General features: G+C 35.3%; 1 protein-coding gene across 6 annotated transcripts in view; it reads right to left on the reverse strand.

Moving 5' to 3' along the window:
• Positions 1-21,282, reverse strand: part of TRRAP (transformation/transcription domain associated protein) — a 175,007-nt gene that overhangs the window by 10,517 nt on the left and 143,208 nt on the right. For all 6 annotated transcript variants that reach the window (XM_069084881.1, XM_069084880.1, XM_069084877.1 and 3 more), the window contains exons 64-67: positions 20,814-21,013; positions 19,415-19,676; positions 7,447-7,672; positions 6,265-6,482 (exon numbers count right to left, since the gene is read on the reverse strand). In XM_069084881.1, coding sequence (XP_068940982.1) covers positions 6,265-6,482; positions 7,447-7,672; positions 19,415-19,676; positions 20,814-21,013 — 906 coding nt within the window. The remainder of the gene's footprint in view (positions 1-6,264; positions 6,483-7,446; positions 7,673-19,414; positions 19,677-20,813; positions 21,014-21,282) is intronic.

Raw genomic sequence — 21,282 nt, forward strand, 5'->3', positions numbered from 1 at the left:
ATTTTTGATCTCTAAGTCTATTTTAAACTAATTTCTTATTCTGGATTAAACCTGAGCAATCCCAATTTCTAATTGTGAAGGAAATTTTCAAGATAAAATAGGCTGGTCAAATTTTAAGATGAGCACAGGGCCAAGATGGCTTTAGCTTTAGTGTTTAAAAATAAAAACAGGTCTACATAGGCGTATTAATGCTCTTCAATGAACCTTACAGCTTACTGAAATAGGGATGTAGCTTATGACTATTTTCTCATCCATAAAGGCCTCTCATATTTTCAACACTATGTCAGGGAGAGGGAGGTATAAGAAGAAATTTTTCAATAAATAGCCTATACCCAAATGAAAAAAAAAAAAAATTAGATATCCACAGTAGTAGGGTAGTCTGACAGGATCTATCAAGCAGTGAAGGAGAAAACCCTCTGTTCTTTTTCTATTTATTGTTTTTTCCTTATTTTTAAATTTCTCTCTTTCTGGAAACTTTTCCACTTCCACCGCATCAGACACCTCAAAGTAATTGATTCCCAAATCTAAAATGTTTCTGAACTGCTTGGTACAAGTTATGACTCAGATGGCTTCATATTATGACAAGAGAGCCAGGGTAGGACATTGGATAGTGCTGGCCTTGAAACCAGGAAATTCTACCTCTGACACATACTGGCTGTGTGACCCTGGACTGGTCATTTAAATTCTCTAAGTGCTCTACTTTCTAAGAGAAATATGTTGTACTAGACTAAGAAGAGAAGTCGTTGATAGGGCAAAAAACAAACAAGCAAAAAAATCAACTTTGTATCAAAAAGTCTTTGATGAGAGTCTGATATGCAAAATATATATATAGGAAATGAATACAAATGTTTAGGACCAAAATCTAGTCCCCAAAAGAAAAGTCGTTGAAGGATAGGAACAAAAAATCCCCCTCAATAAATTGCAGAGAAGGTGTGATATGAATTCAAAACAGGAGTTTCCTCACCTGAGAGTTCTATAAATGAATAAAATCACAGGTCCAGTCCCTATCCATATCTTTATTTTGTGAGAGCAATGGTCATTTGTTTATACATATACAGATACCAGAAGGACTAGGAACAATGGACCCTGACTGGATAAAACTGGGGTTATGTTGTTTCCACCACTGTTTGTTAGTTTTCTGTCACTTGAGCTCCAGATTTCATGTCATATACATTTTGTTGTGTTTTAAATTCTGTGGTTTTTAAGAATGACTATCAATCAATAAACATTTATTAAGCACCTTCTAGGACACTGTGCTAAGCAGTGGGGTTTTACAAAAGGGGGCAAAAGACAGTCCTGACACTCAAGGATTTTACAATCTAATGGGGGAGACAACATTCAAACAAATATATGCAAACAAGCTATTTATAGGAGAAATAAGAAATGATTAACAAAGAGAAGGCACTGGAGTTAAGAGTGGTTGTTTAAGGTTTCCTGTAGAAGGTGGGATTTTTAATTGGGATTTAAGGGAAGCCAGAGCAAAGTCAGTAGTTGGAATGGAGAAGGGAAAGCATTCCAGCCATGAAGGAGAGCCAGAGAAATTTCTCAGAGCTGATAGTGTCTTTTCCAGGCAACAGTCAGGAGACCTGCATCACTGTGGACCAAAGAGTATGTGTAGGAGAATAAAGCTTAAGAAGACTGGAAAGGGTGTAGGCGTATTAAAAATTTGAAGATCTTCCCTGCCCCTTAATAAGCCTAAATTGAACTTGAAGACTTTTCCCGATTTGACAATATACTCTGCCCCCTAATAGGCTGCATATAGGTCTGGTGACTAACTAGGTATGGATGTAATGGTCAAATAGCTAGAAGTCTTGTCTGCTTAATTGTGTTATTTTCTCTGTCTGTATTTTTGTCTGTTTGTATTCTCTGAAGTTCAGGGTGCTGACTTTTTCCCCTGAACTAGGTAAATGATATGTGTTTGATTGATTAAAGTAAGATTGTTAACCCTTTTTGAATTGCTTTCCTTTAGAAAAGCAGATCAAATAACCTATGCTAGCAGCCATCCTGGGTATGCTAGGGTGCTTGCTGCTACAGGGGACTAAGTAACATAGGGCCCTGAATGTCAATCAGAGGATTTGATCCTCGAGGCACAAAAGAATCACTTGAGTTTAAAGTGTAGGGAGGTGACATGATCAGACCTGTACTTTAAGAAAATCACTTTGCTGAATGGAGGATAGATTGGAGTGGGAAGAGATTTGAGGCAGGCAGATCTATCAGTAGGCTACTATAACAGTCTAGGCATGACATGATGAGGACCTGAACGAGAGTGGTAGCAGAGGAGAGAAAGGGGCATATTTGAGAGATGTTGCAAACATGAAATCAATAGGTCTGGGAAAGAGTTTGAATATGGGGAGAGAGAGAACAGAGACCAGGATGACTCCACTTTGTGAGTCTAAGGACTGAGAAAATAATACTGCCTTCTACAGTAATAATTATTCAAAACAGAATCCAACAGTCATGGTTCCTTCGATGACTGTTTTCAGGGACTGTTGATTTCTAGTCAAGACTTTCAAGGATCATTCAAGCCCACAATAAAACAGGGCCAGTCATACAAAAGGACAGATGAAACTACGGTTTAAAATGAAAAACAATGCCAAGAACTGAGAAATAATTATTGATAAACAGCCTAATTAATTCAGACAAATCAAGTAAAGACTTTCAAAGGGCCCTGGAAGGTGAAGATTGTTAATGATTCTACTAGAGTACAGATTCCTGAATCTGAAACAACAGTGAGAAGACCAGTAAAAAACAAACAAACTTCATGAGGATTTAGAAGTCTTAACCCATGAAGGGAATAATGAACTCCGATAAATATACTGATATGTTGAGAAGTAAATATGTTCTAGAAATACAGAAATTCCTTAGTGGAGACAGAATGCTGCAAAACAAGGTCTTGGAATCACGCCCCACTTTAAGGAAAGTTAAGTAACTGACCTGGAAACTCACTTGATTTAAACCCCATTGAAAAATCATGGACTATAATCAACACTAGACTTCTTGAAATTGACTACATGAGATATAAATATGATTTCATGATAAAGAATTAAGGAATGTGCCAAATCTTGTGACAGCAAATCCAAACTGCATAAAACAAGTGATTACAGGGAAAGGATATCATGGTATATGGAATTTAGAAATATAAAAAAATTGTAGTTTACTAAGTCAATATAATTATTTTACTTCCCATTTCATTTTCATGTCACTGTAAATCTCTAATCCCCAGATTTTTCCACAAAGTGCAGAATTTCTAGTTGTCGGTTACACATCTCCACCTGGAACTTCCACAGATATCTCAAACTCAACATTTCAACGATGTGGCACAGTTAGATAGAAAGCTAAGCCTGGGTCAGGAAGATCTGAGTTAAAATCCAACTTAGACCAGGTTAATCTCTGTCTTGGCTTCTTCATCTGTAAAAAGGGGATAATACCTACTTCATGGGGTTGTAAAGATCAAATGAGATTTCTGTAGAGCACTTAGCACACTGCATGGCACTTCTAGGTGCTTAATAAATGATTTTCTTCTTGTCTAAAACTGAGTTTATTAAATTGTACCTCAAAATCTTCTCCTCCGCATGTCTTTCCTTTTTTTGGGAGGAGGGGAGAAGGAAAGTGGTAGTAGTGGAGGCGATCAGCCTAGATCAAAATGTTAGAAGAAAAGTACCTTACAAACCTTAGGCACCACATGAGTGAGAACCATTCATACTAAAGAATTATAGCTTTAAATATTGGCATTATCCTTCAATAAATGCTCAATCTCATTGATGATTCAAGTACACAGATCACAAGCAATCTATGCTTTCTAAACCTTTGGAATTCTTGTCCAGATCCTTCCAAAAATTCTTCGCACATGGTCTACCCAACACCCTATGCCCACATCCTGGACTCTCCCTACCTTCTATTTATGCTCTTCATTTCTCTTCTGTATATGCCAATATGCACCCATTACATCCTCCATTAGCATGTATGCTTCTTAAGAGTAGGGACTATTTCTTCCTTGTAATTAGATTCTTGATGCCTAGCACAGTGACTGACACATAAAGGTACTTAGTAAATGCTCGTTTTGATATTTTGTTGGCTGCAGTACTGACCCTGTCAGCCTTCATTCTTGCATCATGACCAATAAAAATAGGAAGTTAGAAAAATATACAAAAATGTTCCATTTTTCGCCTGCTATTCTTTTTCTAATTTCATCAATAAATGCTCTTGCATGATTTAGTTTAGCTGGATATTAAGCCCCAAGCTTTCTCCAGAGTAATTTTTTCATAGAATTATAGATTCAGAGCTGGAAGAGACTTAAGAGATCATTTTGTCCAACCGATTCATTTTACAGACAAAGAAACTGAGGCAGAGAAAGTGGAAGTAACTTTCCCAAGGTCACATAGGCAGCGTCAAGTCAAGATGTTCTTTTCAGTCAATGCTCTTTCCTGTTTTGTGAAATGATATTATGCATCTTCCAATTTCTGAATGAGTTAAATTGGTACGGTCCTTAGGTGCCATGTCTCTGCTTGAAAAATATTAAGTATTTTGCTAGCTGAGGGGATTTCTAAGCTCTGTTTGACCCATTTGTGTTAACTTTAAAAAATACTGCATTGATGCTTTCTCTTTTAAAAATATCACTGTCACTTACCAATGAAGTCCCCATGGAAGAAACTAATATTATACCATTATGTTAATAACAAATTACTAATTTGTCATTCACATCTTTTTTCTTTTGTTTCTGTTAAAACCCAACTCCTGAAAAAGGTCAGTTAACCTCATGAGGGGCATGGCTGACTGATGAGATTTGCTCCTATCCCTCAAGGCACATGCTTCTTAGTTGGGTGGCATCCCACCCAACTGGGAAACCTAATTTCTATTTAGAGTATAAACAGAATCCAATCTGGGTGAACTCCTTTCCTTGTGAGCCATTCTTCCATTCTGAGGCAATATCCTATGTTTCCTGTCTGAATTTATAGTACTGTGTTTCCCCAATAATAAGACCTATCCTGAAAATAAGCCCTCCCCTTACTGTGTAAGATTCCTCTAAAATAAGCCCTATTGAGATTGCTACTGTAGTGAAGGTGATCCCCTGCGCTACACGCTACATTAAGGTACCCTATGTATGCACCGTTCCCCACCCCTCCCCCCCCCCCCCCCCCCCCCACCCCCGTGAAACGCAGGCCGCGCTCCCAGCTGCATCCAATCAAAGCTGCAGCAGTGAGCGCGTCATCCTGTTCTTCCCCAGTGATTTGCTTATTGAATAAAGGTACATTTTTTTGTTCACATTTACCTGTTTATTAAAATTGCTGTCAATGTTCATTAAAATAAGCCCTCACCTGAAAATAAGCCCTCTGGTGTTTTTCTGTCCAAAAAAATTAATAAGACAGTGTCTTATTATCGGGGAAACACGGTATGAATGCCAATCCTGCTATGATTTGGTTGCTCTAATATGCCAATCAGTTGGTTTTTGGAGGAGTTCACATTTGGAGTACTTACCAAAAATAAATGCTTACAGATAGGCTAAAACTTGTGACAGTTAGTACCTTCAGCCCTCTTTTCCAATGTCTGGCTACCATTATTATAGAGAGCAACAAAGGAATGAGAACAATTTTCTATTTTTTTGTTTGTTTCATGGGGTACTGTAGTTACTGTAAGGCATATAATGTCATTATACATAACCAACCAATCCATCCATCTATCACCACCTAGTGGTAAATCTATTGCTGGAGAACCTCTCTGTACTTAGTTAGCTTTATTGTCAGAGGGGAGAGTCTATGACCAGAGCTGTATCTAAAGCCACGATCACTTCTACCCCCAACTGGCCATCAGAGTGAGTAACTTTGCTAGGAATGGCCATTAACAAATCAAAATTTCTTTAGATTTTATTTTACATGGTTCCTGCAGACTTATATTTAATTTTATAGGTATATAGTAGTCATTTCAGTTGTTTTGTAAACAACACATTTCTTTAACAGCCAAGAATTACAGAGTGGGAAGAGACTTAGAACTCATCTAACTCCATTTTATAAATGTAACTGAAACTCAGAGAGATAAAGTAGGCGGTGAAGGTACTATTTATCAGCATTTTAAAGATATGAACACAAGTTTCACTAAATATACAAGCAACAGTTTCTATTCTAAGGTAATACTTTTTAGAAGGAAAAGTTACTTCAATTTATTTATGTGGATGGCATTTGTTTGATAATTTCCCTCTTTGCTATTGCTGTCATATAATTCACAAAAGCAAGCATGAGTAATAAGTTTGGGACCCCTCTATCCCAATACCTGTGAAAAACAAGTGCCTTTTTGTGGTTTCTTTTCTCTTCTCTAAACAGGGATTCAAAAGACGAAGAAGCTGTAAAACTCGCTCTTCTCTTCGAGACTCTGTCAGGCAAGCGTCATTCATGACTAGATATGGGTAAATCTTCCCATTATGCCCGCGGATATATAGTCTTCTGGCTGCAGTGTTGTGCTTCTGTACTATTTCTACCCGGGGCATAAATCTACCAAAAGAAAAGAAAAACATATGAACTCCTCTACTCTGGATTTCATTTCTTCTTCACTGAAGAGAAAGCAGGATTTTAGATATATGTAGTACTTAGAACTTCTATACCATTAACAAATGCAATAAATTTTGAGACACAGGGACAAAAGCTAGTGGGACGGGTGAGAGAAATACCAAAAGCATTAAAGATTCTATGGTTCGTGGATAGGTAATCCTGATACAAAGGAAAATCTCTAGCAATAAACCAGGCATATTTTTCTCCTCATGTTTTCTTCCAGGTCAACCTAAACACCATTGAGAAAACTATCCTTCACTAAGCTACCACAGCATTAGAGGTGGAAAGATAAAATTAAAAGGCAGGATTATTTTGGGACAGGTAGCAATGTCAAGGACTCTAGGTATTCTTTGACTCCTAAACTGAAGAGGTTCAGTCAAGGCCACAGCTATACCTGAGTAAGAAACAGCCTGTTTTAGCTCAAGGTGAAAGGGAACTATGAGATCTATGTCTTGGCCTCAATAAATAGTTTCCAAAGATAGAATGAACTGATCAGAACCATGGAGGGACTGGGGTGAGGGGCTGGAACATCACTTTTTGCTCTTCTACATTCCCATCCACCCACCCCCAAAACAGTCCAATGTAGAAAATGTATGGTGGGAGGGGTGGAGAATGAAGGCAGGATCAGAGTAGCTTGAGGAAAAGGTAGGGGAGAAAAGTGAATTTTCATATACAACATAATGGATAAGCAAAGACTCCTCCAAATCATTAACACATTTAAAATTAGATGCAACATATTAAAGTGAAGAACCATTTCAGTAATTATCAAATTTAATTTAAAGTATATTAACATAATTTAAAAGTATAGACTAGAAAATATTACTACATAACCAAATACACATAAATGCTTATGTCTTATCTATTTTTACATGTTATATTGTGATAATATTCCCAGTTTTAGTCTTACCTTGCAATTTTGATATAGTAATGTGTTGGCTTTGGCATTAGGAACTCTCCAGGGATTTCTACTTCAGCAGTTTGTGCAGAGAAATTACTTAGAAAACGACACTTTTCTTCTATGAGAAAGAACTTGGGAAGCTGCTTGGTTTTAGCCTCCAGTATTTTGATCCATTTTTTCAGTTTAGAGATAAGATTGTGAAGCTTTGTTGATCCTGGAACACTGAAGTCAAAATCTTCAAAAATAAACAACATGATTAAAAAACATTTTATATTTTCTATGAAAGCATGAAGCTAGTGCTTGCTTCCAAAAAGAATCATTAAGTCACTACCTAAAAAGCCTTAAGATCACAGAATTTTCAAATTGATAGACAGATTTTAGTGACCATCTAGACTTAACCCTCTTTCATTTAAAAGATCAAGAAAAGTAAGGACCAGAGAAATCAAATTATTAATACAAGATTATATAACTGTCAAGTGGCAGAGTATTGGGCATTCTCCTGAAAAGAAATATTTAAATCTCTCAACAACAAAAAAAAAGTAAAGATTTAAAAGAAAATAGAAAAATGGTGGCTTATTACATCAGATTTGACAAAAGTCAACACTACACATATATAAAACAAGAATATAATTATCTCTTTCTATACTATGATGAAAATATGTTTGAAACCATAAATTAATACAGGAAATGGAAAAACTTAAGAAGTATTACTATTACAAAAAATAAGTGTCTAAATGGGATGTCCACTCTCATTACTCCTATTTAACAAAGTCTTATGACACATAATAGTCATGTAATAAATGCTCATTGACCGACTATAAATCTGAGCAATAAAAATAAAGCAAATTGATAGAAGTTGAAATATTTCTATTTGTAGATGATATGACTATAGACCTCGAAAGTACAAGACAGTAAACAATTATAAATGGACTCAACAACTATAATAAAGTAGAATATAAAACCAACAAAAACTACCTACATTTGATCACCAACAATAAAAATAGATTGATAAAAATCTGTCATTATTGAAAATAATGACAAACTATATCAAATACCTTGGCATTAATTTGTCAAGACACACAGGAAACCCACAAAAAGCAAACTTCAAAAATATTTCAGATCAAAGAATTGAAATAAATCGAAGGTTATTCCTCCTCATGATGAGTTTGAGCAAATGTAGAAAAGTCAGTATTTCCCAAACCAACTTAAAATTTTAATAATATGCCAACTTAAATATCTACAGGTTATTCCACAGACTGCAGCAGCAAGGAGGGGAGTGAAATTGAGGGGGGGGGGGGCACCAGGGAGAAGGGCAGACCTGTGTGTCTATTAGTACAAAAAACTTCCAGATAAGAACTTCCCCTACTGATGCAGAGCAGCACATTCTCTGTAATTACTAGCTTTAAGAAAGCTTTCTAAGAGCAATGAGAAGCTGTAAGTGATTTGCCCATGGTCACATATCCAGAACACTTCTACTGAGTCAAAAGCAGGACTTTAACCCAAGAAAATTATAACAAAATCCATAGAGAAAGATATAAATATCCACAACTTTAAAATAGGAAACAACAGAGAAGAGGGTCAAATACTGCAAAGTACCAAATGCATGATAAGATTTAGATTAAAATGAAACACCATAAAAAAAAATTAAAAGGCATGAAAGAAATAACCTGTCATGTTTATGGTCTGGGAGAGAAAGAAGGTAGTTAAGATGGACAACATAAAATTAAAAATTTTTTGCATAAAAGCAATGTAGACAAAATGTCACAGAAGAGAAGCAGAAAATTAGCAAAAGATCTTTCAGCAAATTTCTCAGATAAAAGGTCTCATTTCCAAACACATAGGGAATAGATTCTAATAAGAGACATTCCCCCAACTGATAAATGGTCAAAGGATATGAATAGGCACTTTTCAGTGAGAAAACAAAATTATCAATAGCCATACTAAGAAAATGTTCTAAATAACTAATAATCAGAGAAATGCAAATTAAAACAACTCAGGGATAATATCTCAGAGCCATCAGATCACCAAAGGTGACATAAAAGGAAAATGACAAATGCCTGAGGGGTTGCAGGAAAACAAAAGCACAAGGTGCTATTGGTGAGGCTGGGAACTCATCCAACCATTCTGGAAAGCAATATAGAGCTATACACAAGAAGCTACCAAACCGTGCATATTGCTAACCCAATGATGTCTCTACAAAGAAATCAAAGAAACAAGAAAAGGATCATATGTATAAAAATATCTATAGAGGTTATTTTTGTGGAAGCAAAGAACTGGAAACTCAGGGGGTGCTCATATATTAGGGAACAGCTGAACAAGGTAGAGGCAAATAGGTGGCACAGTAATATAAAGTGCTGCACCTTGGTCAAGAAGAGCTGAGTTCAAATCCAACTTCAGACACTTACTAGCCATGTGACTAGGTAAGTCACTTAACCTCTTCACCTCAGTTTCCTCAACTGTAAAATGGAGAAAGAGTATCTCTAAAATTAAAAGGTAAAAGTATTTGCAAGACTATTTAAGACAGAGAAGCAGATGTACCTTATTGGATAGAGCTCTGACACTGGAGTCAGAACGACCTGGATTTAAATCTAGTTTTGACACATAGTAGTTTCATTACCATGAGCAAGTCTCTTAACTATTCCGTATTCCTGGCAATTAAACACTCTAAGATTTTAAGTTACAGACAGGTTACTGTTCTGAATTGGTAAAAGGTATTTCTATTCTCTGACTTCTTAATACTGATGAAATCACAAGTATTCTCCCCGCAAATGAAGGCCTTCCATTCAAAATCTATAAGTAACAGGTACATATAAGACTAATAACAAACTGACCAACTGAACAATGGAAATTTATGAAGAAATAAATATGTACTATTAATAACCTAGGAAATGGTGATATGAAAACTCTCCAAGAGTTTTGAGAAATGCAAATTATAAGATAACTTAGAGATACCAAATATACTCACAAAAAGTGCAAAAATGATGGTAGTTTAAAAAAAAGGGCATTATTGGCAAATCTGTGGTTTAACAGTCACTCTAATATGTTTGAGACTGCTGTTACCAAATAGTCTTGAGAACACCAAAGCAATAAACAATAGGAGTCACAAAAATGAACAAATTTTTGAACCCAAAACTAAATTGCTAGACTATTCCCAAAACAACATGAAATGGAAAAAAAGGGAACATATCAGTAAAAAAATATTCAATGCTGCTTTAATTATAAAAGTAAAAAATTAGAAACAAGCTCTATTTAATAATCAGAGAATGACTGAAAAGGTAATGGTTTATTAATGTACTGGAATATTATAGGGCTGTAAAAATGACAATTATGATATGTACAAGGAAATATAGAAAGATATATGCAATACTGAGTGAAACCATAAGAACTATGAGAGAAAAGGAGTAGAGAAGTGAAAGAGAAAACAGAGCTAGTGGTGGTAGGCTTTGGGAAGATCTAGAAAGAGATACAGTACCGTAAAATTTTTCTTTTTTTTTTAGTTCATGTGGTTCTGCTATGTTGAAGGCTAAAGGTCTGGGATAAGATTTTTCTCTTTTTTTAAACTTATTTTTGTTGATGGTTATTAAGTTTACTAAAAAAAACCCTTTTAAAATAGGACATCAAAATGAATGGATATGGACTATATGAATGGCAGTCTAATACTCAGATCTCAAGCCTAATTAAAGGAGTACAAGTAATATAAATAAGTCACATAATCCTGATGGCCTTGCAAAAAAAAAGAATATAAAAATATAAATAGCATGGAAATATCATCATAAAACATTTAAAAGAACAGAGATTCATCCGTAAAATACTGCAACAATGGACTTCCTATTTGAATACTACTTAGCATGTATAAACCATGGCACACATGCTGACCTCTGGGGTTTTGCACCTCTGTCTTTATCCATCAGGAGACAGGCAAATATTTTTATGTAGTAAAAAGAAAGTCAGCTATCAACAGTTTTATAAAACTAATCTTACCACAATGTGAAATTTCACATACACTACAATGTATAGTGTATTTTTTTATTTAAATATTTAAGACATTATGATCATTATTTTTTAAATGAACAAAATATATATAATTCTTTCATTTAGGGCAGGAGAAGAAAAGACAAGATTAGCAAACACAAATGAGTTCGGATTGAGATTAAGTATACTGACAAAAACAGTAGACTTAACAAGATAAGGGAACCATGGTACATCCCTTCCACATACACATTATGGCTTATACTTTTTAAGAAGGTCAATTCTTTTTTTCTTTTTTTGGGTGGGGGTGGGGTGGGAGGGCAGGGCAATTGGGGTTAAGTGACTTGCCCAAGGCCACATGGCTACTAAGTGTTACCTGTCTGAGGCCAGATTTGAACTCAGGTCCTTCTGACTCCAGGGCCAGTGCTCTATTCACTGCACCACCTAGCTGCCCCAAGAAGGTCAATTCTTTTAAATATGTATCTTCAAAACCAAGTGTTTTGTTTCCTTGGAGAAACCTAGCATAAGCCAATTCATGACCCTGGTCATGCACACACTTATGAAACTGCATTGTGCATTAATGTAAGGATATAGAAATGAATATAATTTTTAAATTACACAATAAAAGTTCATTACAAAATATCTTACAACATCAAAGATTTAATTCTAATATGAACCAAATCTTTCTCTCATGGGAAAAAAAGCAATAAGGTGAGTGTTATTTGGCAATCATTTTAATTAAAAAAAAAAAAACAACCAAACACTATAAGAGGGCTTTATATGGCTCTGAAATGGATTCCTATGGTCATATATAACTATGTGTAGAGAATGCTCTTCAAACACAATAAGGAAGCAAGAGCTGTGGAGACCAGACTCTAAGGTTTTGGTAGCCCTAGAATTCTTCATCCTGCTCAACCTGTCCTTTAAAGTCATGATGGGACAGACCTTGTGGCTCACTCAGGTTGGGTAAGCCTTCTTAGTCACCTCTCATACTTGTTTTTCTTTCTTTTTCAACTGAGCAAGGAGGATGAAAAAGGGCAAAGAGAAGACAGATTTTCTTCAATTAGAAAAAAATGAAGTCCAAAAAAAGAATACAGGTTGAACGCAGCTATTTTATAAGAATAACAGTTATCTTGGAAAAAAAAATCTTTGCAGTGAGTTTCTCTGATAAAGGTCCTATTTCCAAGACTACAAGGAACTGATTCAAATTTATATGACTAAGAATCATTCCCTAACTGACAAATGGTCAAAGGATATAAAGAGGCAGTTTCAAATGAAGAAATCCAAGCTATCTATATAGCCATAAGAAAAATATCCACTAATAATTAGAGAAATGAAAATTAAAGACAATCTGAGACAACTCAGATTGGTAAAACTGACAAAAAGGAAAATGGCAAAAGCTAAAGGGGCTATAAAAAGACCAGGCACATTAATGCACTGCTAATAGAGGTATGAATTCGTCCAGTCATTCTGGAAAGCAATTAGGAACTATGCCCCCAAAGTTACTAAACTGTGCATGCCTTTTGACAATGAGATAACATTACTACACTTATACTCCAGAGATAAAAAGAAATAGGAAACAGGCCCATGTGGGCAAAAATATTTATAGTCATTTTTTTTCTATAGAAGTAAAGAACTGGAAACTAAGGTGGTACCCATCAATTGGGGAATGGCTAAATCATGCTATGTGAATGTAATGGAATGTCACTGTGTCATGAAATAATGAAAAGAATGGCTTCAGAGAAACCTGGAAGATTTCAACAAACTGATTCTGAGTGAAATATGCAGAATCAGGAAAAAATTAATAACAGCATTGTAAAGACAACACATTTTTGAAAGTCTTTTTTAAAGTCTCTGATCATTTAAAGTCTCTGATCAAGACACTCTGAAGAGTGTCTTGGTACTCCAGCCAGTAACAGGGAAGTTAGTTTTGGGGTATGTTACTAAATAAATCTTCAACTATACTTAAATGACAAAAGATTATACTGACAACTGACATATTAAACTATAACTCTTAAAATTGTACTTGCTATTTATTATCACAATTTACATGACACGGTATATGTGTATCTGGTGTTTATGAAAGATAAAAAGGGAGACTACTGTATCTCTACTACTCTATTAGTATAGAAACCAAGTCATTTGAACTGGCTGGATTGAAAACAAATATTAATACTAATTCCCCCTCAGCATCAACTCTGAATTTAAATTTTAATTCCTGAAATGATAATATAATTGTCCTTTATCAAGCTTTTATCCTAGACTTACAATGAAGGACCTCACAAAATCACCAGAACTCTTTACCGAATAAAGAACAATTTTTCACTTTGTTTCTAAAGGGCAGTTGCCATAAAACTATTTAGATTTCTATACTTCTAGTCTCCTTTTCATCAAAAATGTTGGGAGGAAAGGGAGAGCAAGCAAACAATGAGGAGACTGGTATAAAATTAACACAGTTCATTTTCTGCTGCCATCACAAGGCCAGTGCTTATAACCATGCTCATCTCTCTACTGTGCTACACTTTCCTACACTGGCCCCTAGCTAGAGAAACAATAAACCAGTACAAAAATCGACTCAGTGTCAGTTTACTGATTTTCCTCCCACTGGTTCTAATTCTCCATTTGAAAACTTTCATTACTTATGTTTCATAATTAAAACTATAATTAGCATTTATAAATGTTTCCATTTGCAAGTAATATGAATCCCAATTACCCACTAGCAAAAGCCATATAAATTGCAATACTGACAAAGAAGATTTTAAAGTTCTCAGAAGAGCTAGCCAAAATCATATGGTTAAGATAGATTATTTAAAAGAATATTAAAGACACAAGTAAAATTTATCATCTTCTATGTATGTAGAAGAAAACAGGTTATCAACAAAATGAATATCTATTCTATTTAAGCTCTAAGGGGGAAGAGAATACTTCAAAATTGAATACTCCCTGTCCTGATTCAGTTATAACTAGCTATGCAGATAATTTCAGGAGTTGCCATGGCCAACTGATTAAGTGTACTATGGTCAACCTTAAAGGCCAAAAAACCTCCAAACCAACTAAAAACAAAACCACCCAGTCCTTCCTCACAAAGAACTCACAATCTTGCTCAAGAACAAAGCAAGAATTAAGACAAATAAAAATGCCAAAACAAAACACATTAGAATGGCTAGTTATTTTCTTTAAAAGGAATAGATAATACTGATAATAATAGATAATTAATCAACTATATAATATATAATCAAATAGATAATTAATCAAAATGGAAAGCAACAATGCTCAATAATATGAAAAAATGTTAATTAATCCCAGCTTTTAACTACCATCTTCAAGTATTTGAACTGCCTCCGTGACAGGGGTGAGGATTTCCCTGTCACCTAGGGTTAATAATTTGAGGGTAAATGTTTTATCTTAACACATACACAAGAAATTTCCTGTTGGAGAAGAGCCTTTAAAGTGTGTGTATATTATAACGTGAAAAAAAACTAATCATGGAATTATGATTTTTGGTTCCTGGAATCATAGATGGCATGAAGTTTCTAGAGTTGAACCCTTAATTGTGGATGTTTTTATAACTAGGTGAGGAGGCAGAATACATCTATAACTTCACTCCTAGGACCACCATCCACACTGCAGTTGAACCATTGAGTATATGTTTTCTTTCCATTTAGAACGTGAGCTCATTAAGAGAAGGGTGTGTCTTGATTTTATTTTTGCATCCTTAGTGCTTAGCACATAAAAAATGCCTTTTCATTCATTCAGTACAATATATAAATGTAATCCTTTAGAGAACTTTGATGTCTGAAGGTAACAGGGGAGGCTTTGGAAAGCCCTGAATATGAGGGTGGCTACTGTAGCTTCATGGTCTGGGCATATCACTCTGCTTGGGTTTTCCTCTAGAAACCCTCCACAGCAATCTGAAATACTTATGACTTACAAATAAAACCTACTCTATCTCTAAACTTGGGATGTAAAAAGCCTCTATAAGGCTTTGAGACTGAAAAAAAATCAAACTGTAAGCCATGAGAGTTATGGGTTGTCATTCAAATCACACAAGAGTGTGATGGACAGTAATCAGAGAATTCTGTACATACAATACCCACCTAACAAAAATACTAGGCTTTTACTACTCTCAGTATAGTGACAGCTCTCCTAAAATGATCTGCCTAGAACTACAAAATGAATATTTTGCAACAGTTTGTAAAAGAAAATCTCTATTGCTAAAAGTGAATCCAATGAGGGAATTTATTATATATACTAAGATTACACATAAATACAAATAAAATATTACCTTTAAAAACAAATAAGCGTCTTAAAATATTAGCAAACATATTGCATAAAATGCTAATATATTCTTCACTAATTTAACAAGGTAATTTATTCGTAATAATTTAGTAACATGAGAAGTAGTGTGGTATATGCCAGCAAAACCTCAGTATAAAAGTCTCAACCCTTGATATATGCCTGGCAGTAAGACAATGGGCAAGTCACTTAACTCCTCAATGTCACAGGAAACTCTCTATGATTACAGATTGTAGAACAGACACCAATCTGCATTGGTAAAGGGAATTTTCCTCACTGTAAGCTTTCTACACCAATAAAATCAAAGGTCTGATTTTAAGTTAATTCATTTATGCTGAGATAAAATTATACTCATGGCAAACAATCAAAAAAGTATACACTGAGGTTTTCAGTACAAGGTTTCTGTTAAAATGGACTCTAAAAAGCAAGCTGCAAATCAATGTTGATATTTGTCTTTCACGATTAAGGCACAAACTATCCATAAAATTGTATGACTCTATGTGACTTTATTAGTGAATAAGAAAACCAGATGGAGGTACAATTAGTCCTTAGTTGATTGTCAAGAATGTAAGAGCACCCATACATTTTAGGTCTACGATCTCTCTAGTTGCAATGAAAATAAACTATATTCTCAACTAATCTGATAATTTAAGATATCAGAGAATGTCACAAATGCATAAATATGAAAGGATGTATAAAAGCAAGCATTGATTTCAAGTTACAATCCTATTTCTCATCTTCCTTTCTACCAAACTACTCAAACTAGTGATTCTCCAGGGCTTATTCCACTTTCTTAACATTTGGTTCATCCTTCATCTCAATCTGAAAAATATTGTTACCACACTGGATTACAGAATCAGTAAAGACTTGTTCTGAATCCTCACCACACTTAAGCACTCTAGCATTTGACTCTAGCGATCACATTCTCTTTAAAAACTCTCTCCTTATTGTCCAATTCTTTTCCTCTCTTTATCCACTTTCACCAATACTTCTTTGAAGATGATGCCAAAAATCATTATTTCTGGTCCTGTCTGCTCTTCTAAAGTCTAATCCCTCATCTTCAGCTGTCTACAGAACAATCACTTGGATGTCTTGGTAACACCTCAACTCAACAGATGTAAAACCAATCTTCCTCTCACAATCCAATTCCCTAACTTGACATCCCAATTTTTATTAATATTTTTACTGACAACCAACTAAAATAAAGATAAAAAACAGTCTTTGACTCCCACCTCTCTCTCAATCACCATTTTTATCCATTATTTATTTTATTCAGTCATCAAGTCTTGTTGATTTTTTCAGTGTTCCTAGCAATCTTTTTTTTTTTATTTCATAGCCAACACCCAGATCTAGTTCTTTATCTCAATCCTGGCTTATTGTAGCAACTTCCTAATTAGTTCCTTGGATTCACCTCTCCCCTTCCTCTGAAGCATGTACATACCAGATTAATCTTACTAAGTAACTATTCTGTCATATCACTTTGATGCTCAGAAACTCTCAACACCTCCACTGCTTACATATAAAACCAAAACTGATGCTTGATATTGACTGCAATGTGATCCAAATCTTATTTTTTCTCCTTACTACAAAAAAATCCTCATGCCACTATTTCCTAATATGGAAATAGCATTTAACTTTTAAAGTCCTACATAACCTGGCCCATATCTCTCTTTAAGGCCTTGCTGGACTGAGATGGAGCCAAACTAGTCTTCTCTGTGCTCCTCATTAGTGACGCTGTCTCCCTGCCTGTTCACTGGCCTTCCTACACATCTGGAATGCCTGCTTCTTTTCACCACACATGGTCCCTCTCTTCCTTTAAGATGGAGCTCATGTACTATCATCTGCATGAATCCATTTCCTGTTCCCCATAATTGCTAGTGTCCTCTTAATTCTTTTTATAGACATATTTATTAACTTTATATTTTGTTATATGTTTTATATCCACTTGTCTCCGACATCAGAATGTATACTCATTGTGAGCAGGGACTGTCTGATTCTTTGTATCCCCAGCACCTAAAATAGCTCCTGGCGTATTAAAGGCACTTTATACTTAGTGATAAATGCCCCCCCCCCCAATCCACCCTACCTCAGAATGCTCTCATTTCCAAAGAGTACCACTCCCCTTCTAAGTACCCAGGTTCCTAGCTTCAGAGTCACCCTGAACCCCTTGCATTATGACCTCTCAGATGCCAAGTCTTGCCTGCTCTATCACCACTGTTCTCCACTCACAAGGCCTCCACCTTTATTAGCTCTCAACTAAAGGGCCTACAATAAACAGCTTCTTAGTCGCCTTGTGTAAGTATCTTCCTCAACCCATTCTACATAGAGCTACTAAAATTATGTTCCACAAGTACAGTTCTGATCATGCCAGTGCCTGACTAAACTTCAATAGCTCCTACTTCTTCTAGGGTCAAATACAAAATCTTTTGTCCAACATGTCAAGCCTTTCATAACCTGGCTCCAAATAATCTTCCTAGCCTAATTATACATTACTCCTCTTCATGAATTCTTTGGCTCAGCAACACAGGCCTGCTCATTGCTTTTCACATATAACATTCCATGTTCTGTCTCTGTGTCTTTGCAAAGGCTGTCCCTGATGCCTGGAAGGTCCTCTCTCTTTCCCTTTGCTTCCTGGAACCTTTAATTCCACTTTCAGCTTAGCTCAAATACAACTTTCCACAAGAAACCTTTCCTAATTCCTACCTACTCCAACTACAAGTTCCTTCTCACTCAATTTATCTTGCATTATACACACATGTAAGGTATAAAAACTGCATGTATGATATATTATGTCACACACATCTTCTTGTTATCTCCTCTAATTCTTAAGCTTCTAGAGAGCAGGGCTTCTATTTTTTAATTAATTACATTTCTTTTAAAAATTTTGTTGAGATTTTTAATGATTGATCAATGGGTCAGGGACTGCCTCTATCCTTTGAATTATCATTCATAGCACTTTGGATAAAGCAGGTTTATTTTTATTTAAAATGCAGTATCAATTCACAAAGATATTTTACTATGTTCTAATTCACTATAGTTTTAAGAAGTAATCAGGAAGCATAGCATATTTTACTATTTCCCTGCTTATTAAACGTAGTTCATTAAATATAATCATAATAGCTCTCAATGTTTACAGTAGAACAAGACAAAAATGTAATATGTGAAGATAATAGTAATGCCCAGTTTTCTGCAAAAGCATAGCTGTCATGAGGTATTCATGAAATATTCCTAAATGCAAAAATGAACAAAGCAAGGGCCAGAGGCCAGAAGAATAATCTTTACAACATCCAATAAATTTGGAAACTAACTAGAAGCTTGTTTAAATAGAAATTTGCCTTGGCATTCATTTAAGCAAGGGGCAATAGTCTGAAACAATATAAAGAAAATGGCTAGATTAAAAAATAAGGGTTCTTTTAACCAGGGTAAAAAAAAAAACATAAATCAAGTAAAGGGTCCAAAAATTAGTAAATATTATCACTAACTGGAAAAAAAAATAACATAATTGTTCTTTGCCATGTCTTCTTTAGTTCACAACTCATATAAACTTATTGGGAAAGTTAAAAAGGTAAAATAATGTATTCCTTTAAGAAATTTTTATTTGAGGTTAATAAGTCCCAAGTCAGTTCTTAAGAGGTTAACTACTCATTTTTATGCCTTCTTTTTTTTTCTCCAAAGGAAATAAGAAAGTGAATGTGGGCACTGGAGCACTCACCTGTGGTGAACTGTCCTTTCAATTTCTGAAAGACAGGATCCTGCGCTGTTGCCTGTGCTCTTCTAGCCAAAGACTCAGAGGCAGCGCTGGAAAACATGGTAGAGACGTTAGACACATTTTCCAGGCCAACTCCGAAGGTGCTGACCAGCTTCTTGACAAAATTGAGAGTGTGTGGCGTGATTTTGGCATCTGAAACTGTTCCATTTTTCTCAAAAGCTACAGAGTAACATTTTGCCAGGCCCTGCTGAAGCTGTCTGAGAACCTAAAGGAAAAGAAATGAAAGACGTAGTATAATAACGGAACCCTTTCAATCAACAAACATTTATACAGAGGAACTCAGTACCTGGCACTGTGAGTTTATGTAATTTAATACAATATGGAAATACAGTCTAGAATTAAAAACAAGCTTGACAACCAACTCTTGCTGACCTAAGTGCTGTATTCCAATTCAAACCATTCAAAGTTATGATTATGTAAAATATGGTAATTGGTCCCATCCCAACAGAATATGTAGTATGAATTCAAATAATGTAGCCACTTCAGGGAATTCATTATTCACACTAAGCAGGACTGAGCTATATTATCAATTCAATAGATTAACTACAGAAAATAATCTAATGCTTTCCTTAGCTGGTTTTCTTTTTACTGTCCAGCATACATTCAAAGTAACCTTCCTTCCTCTACCCATCTGGTAAATGGTAACAATGAAATGGGAAATAAATTTATTAAGCACTTCTTATATGCAAAATATTCTAGCTGACATAAGGGACACAATGCAATCAAGCAAACAGCATTTATTAAGTATCTATTATGTGTTAGGCACTATGTTAAGTGCTCGACAAAAAAGGACAAAAAACAAGTGTGCTCTCAAAAAGCTCACAGTCTAATGGGAAATATAGCATGAAAACAACTATGTACAAACAAGATAAATACAGAAACAATTGGGGATGGTTTCAGAAGGAAGGCATGAAGATTTAAGGACTGAGAAAGGTTGCTGGCAGAAAGTTATAGACTGTCGTTTAGACAAAACCAAGCAGTCTGTGCCCTTCTGGTGCTCACATTTCTATTATCTCATTAGCTATACTTAAGAGTCCACACAGGAAGCAATTTAGTTCACAGAAATAATCATCAAGGAAGAAATAACCATGAAAGCTTTCAAGCAAGGTTTCTCAAAAACTGACATTTTTTTAAAAGTCTTACATTTTTAGATATTAAACTAAGATTCTTAATAAAAATGTACTAGTATATTAAGAACATATAGCTATTTACAAAGTCCATGTTCATTCAATAGAACCATAATAATTCCTAAAACAACCAATTAATTCTATAGAAGAGACATCAGGTAATAAACATGTAAATCATATTAATATATAGGATTCCCAAACTCATAACCAAATACCTCTTCATGCCAATTTTCTCTGAACCAGACCATCTGATCAACAATGCCTTCCAGAGAAGACAGAAGAGTTGGATGCAATTCCCTCTGCATATGCATAATTCTGCTGCAGCGCCACATTGGGGCTGTGGCTCTAATTGGTCCAGGATCTGATGCAGAATGGGACTGATTGCCTACTGAACTTGGTTGCTGCTGTCCAGAATCTGAGAATACACATAAAAAAACTGTAAATTGTAAAACATAGTGTGATGTCTCACTGATATGAAAGCTAAACTTGGTTTTCAAATGAGAAAAGTGAGTCCTCAAGAGGGGGAGAGATTTGTTTGAGGTTACAACACAGGTATTAAGTGACAGAGTTAGAATGTGGCCCTGGTTCCTCTCACTTCAAAGTCAGCATCCCTTCCTCTGTAACCCAGCAAGTGGATCTTCTAAACAGAAGGTCCCTTGCTTATAAAATGCAGATGGGATATGC

This window comes from Petaurus breviceps, unplaced genomic scaffold (genome assembly GCF_028583685.1).
Source record: "Petaurus breviceps papuanus isolate PSGF00001 unplaced genomic scaffold, PetGlider_PUasm1.0 175, whole genome shotgun sequence".
NCBI classification, from domain to species: Eukaryota; Metazoa; Chordata; class Mammalia; order Diprotodontia; family Petauridae; genus Petaurus; species Petaurus breviceps.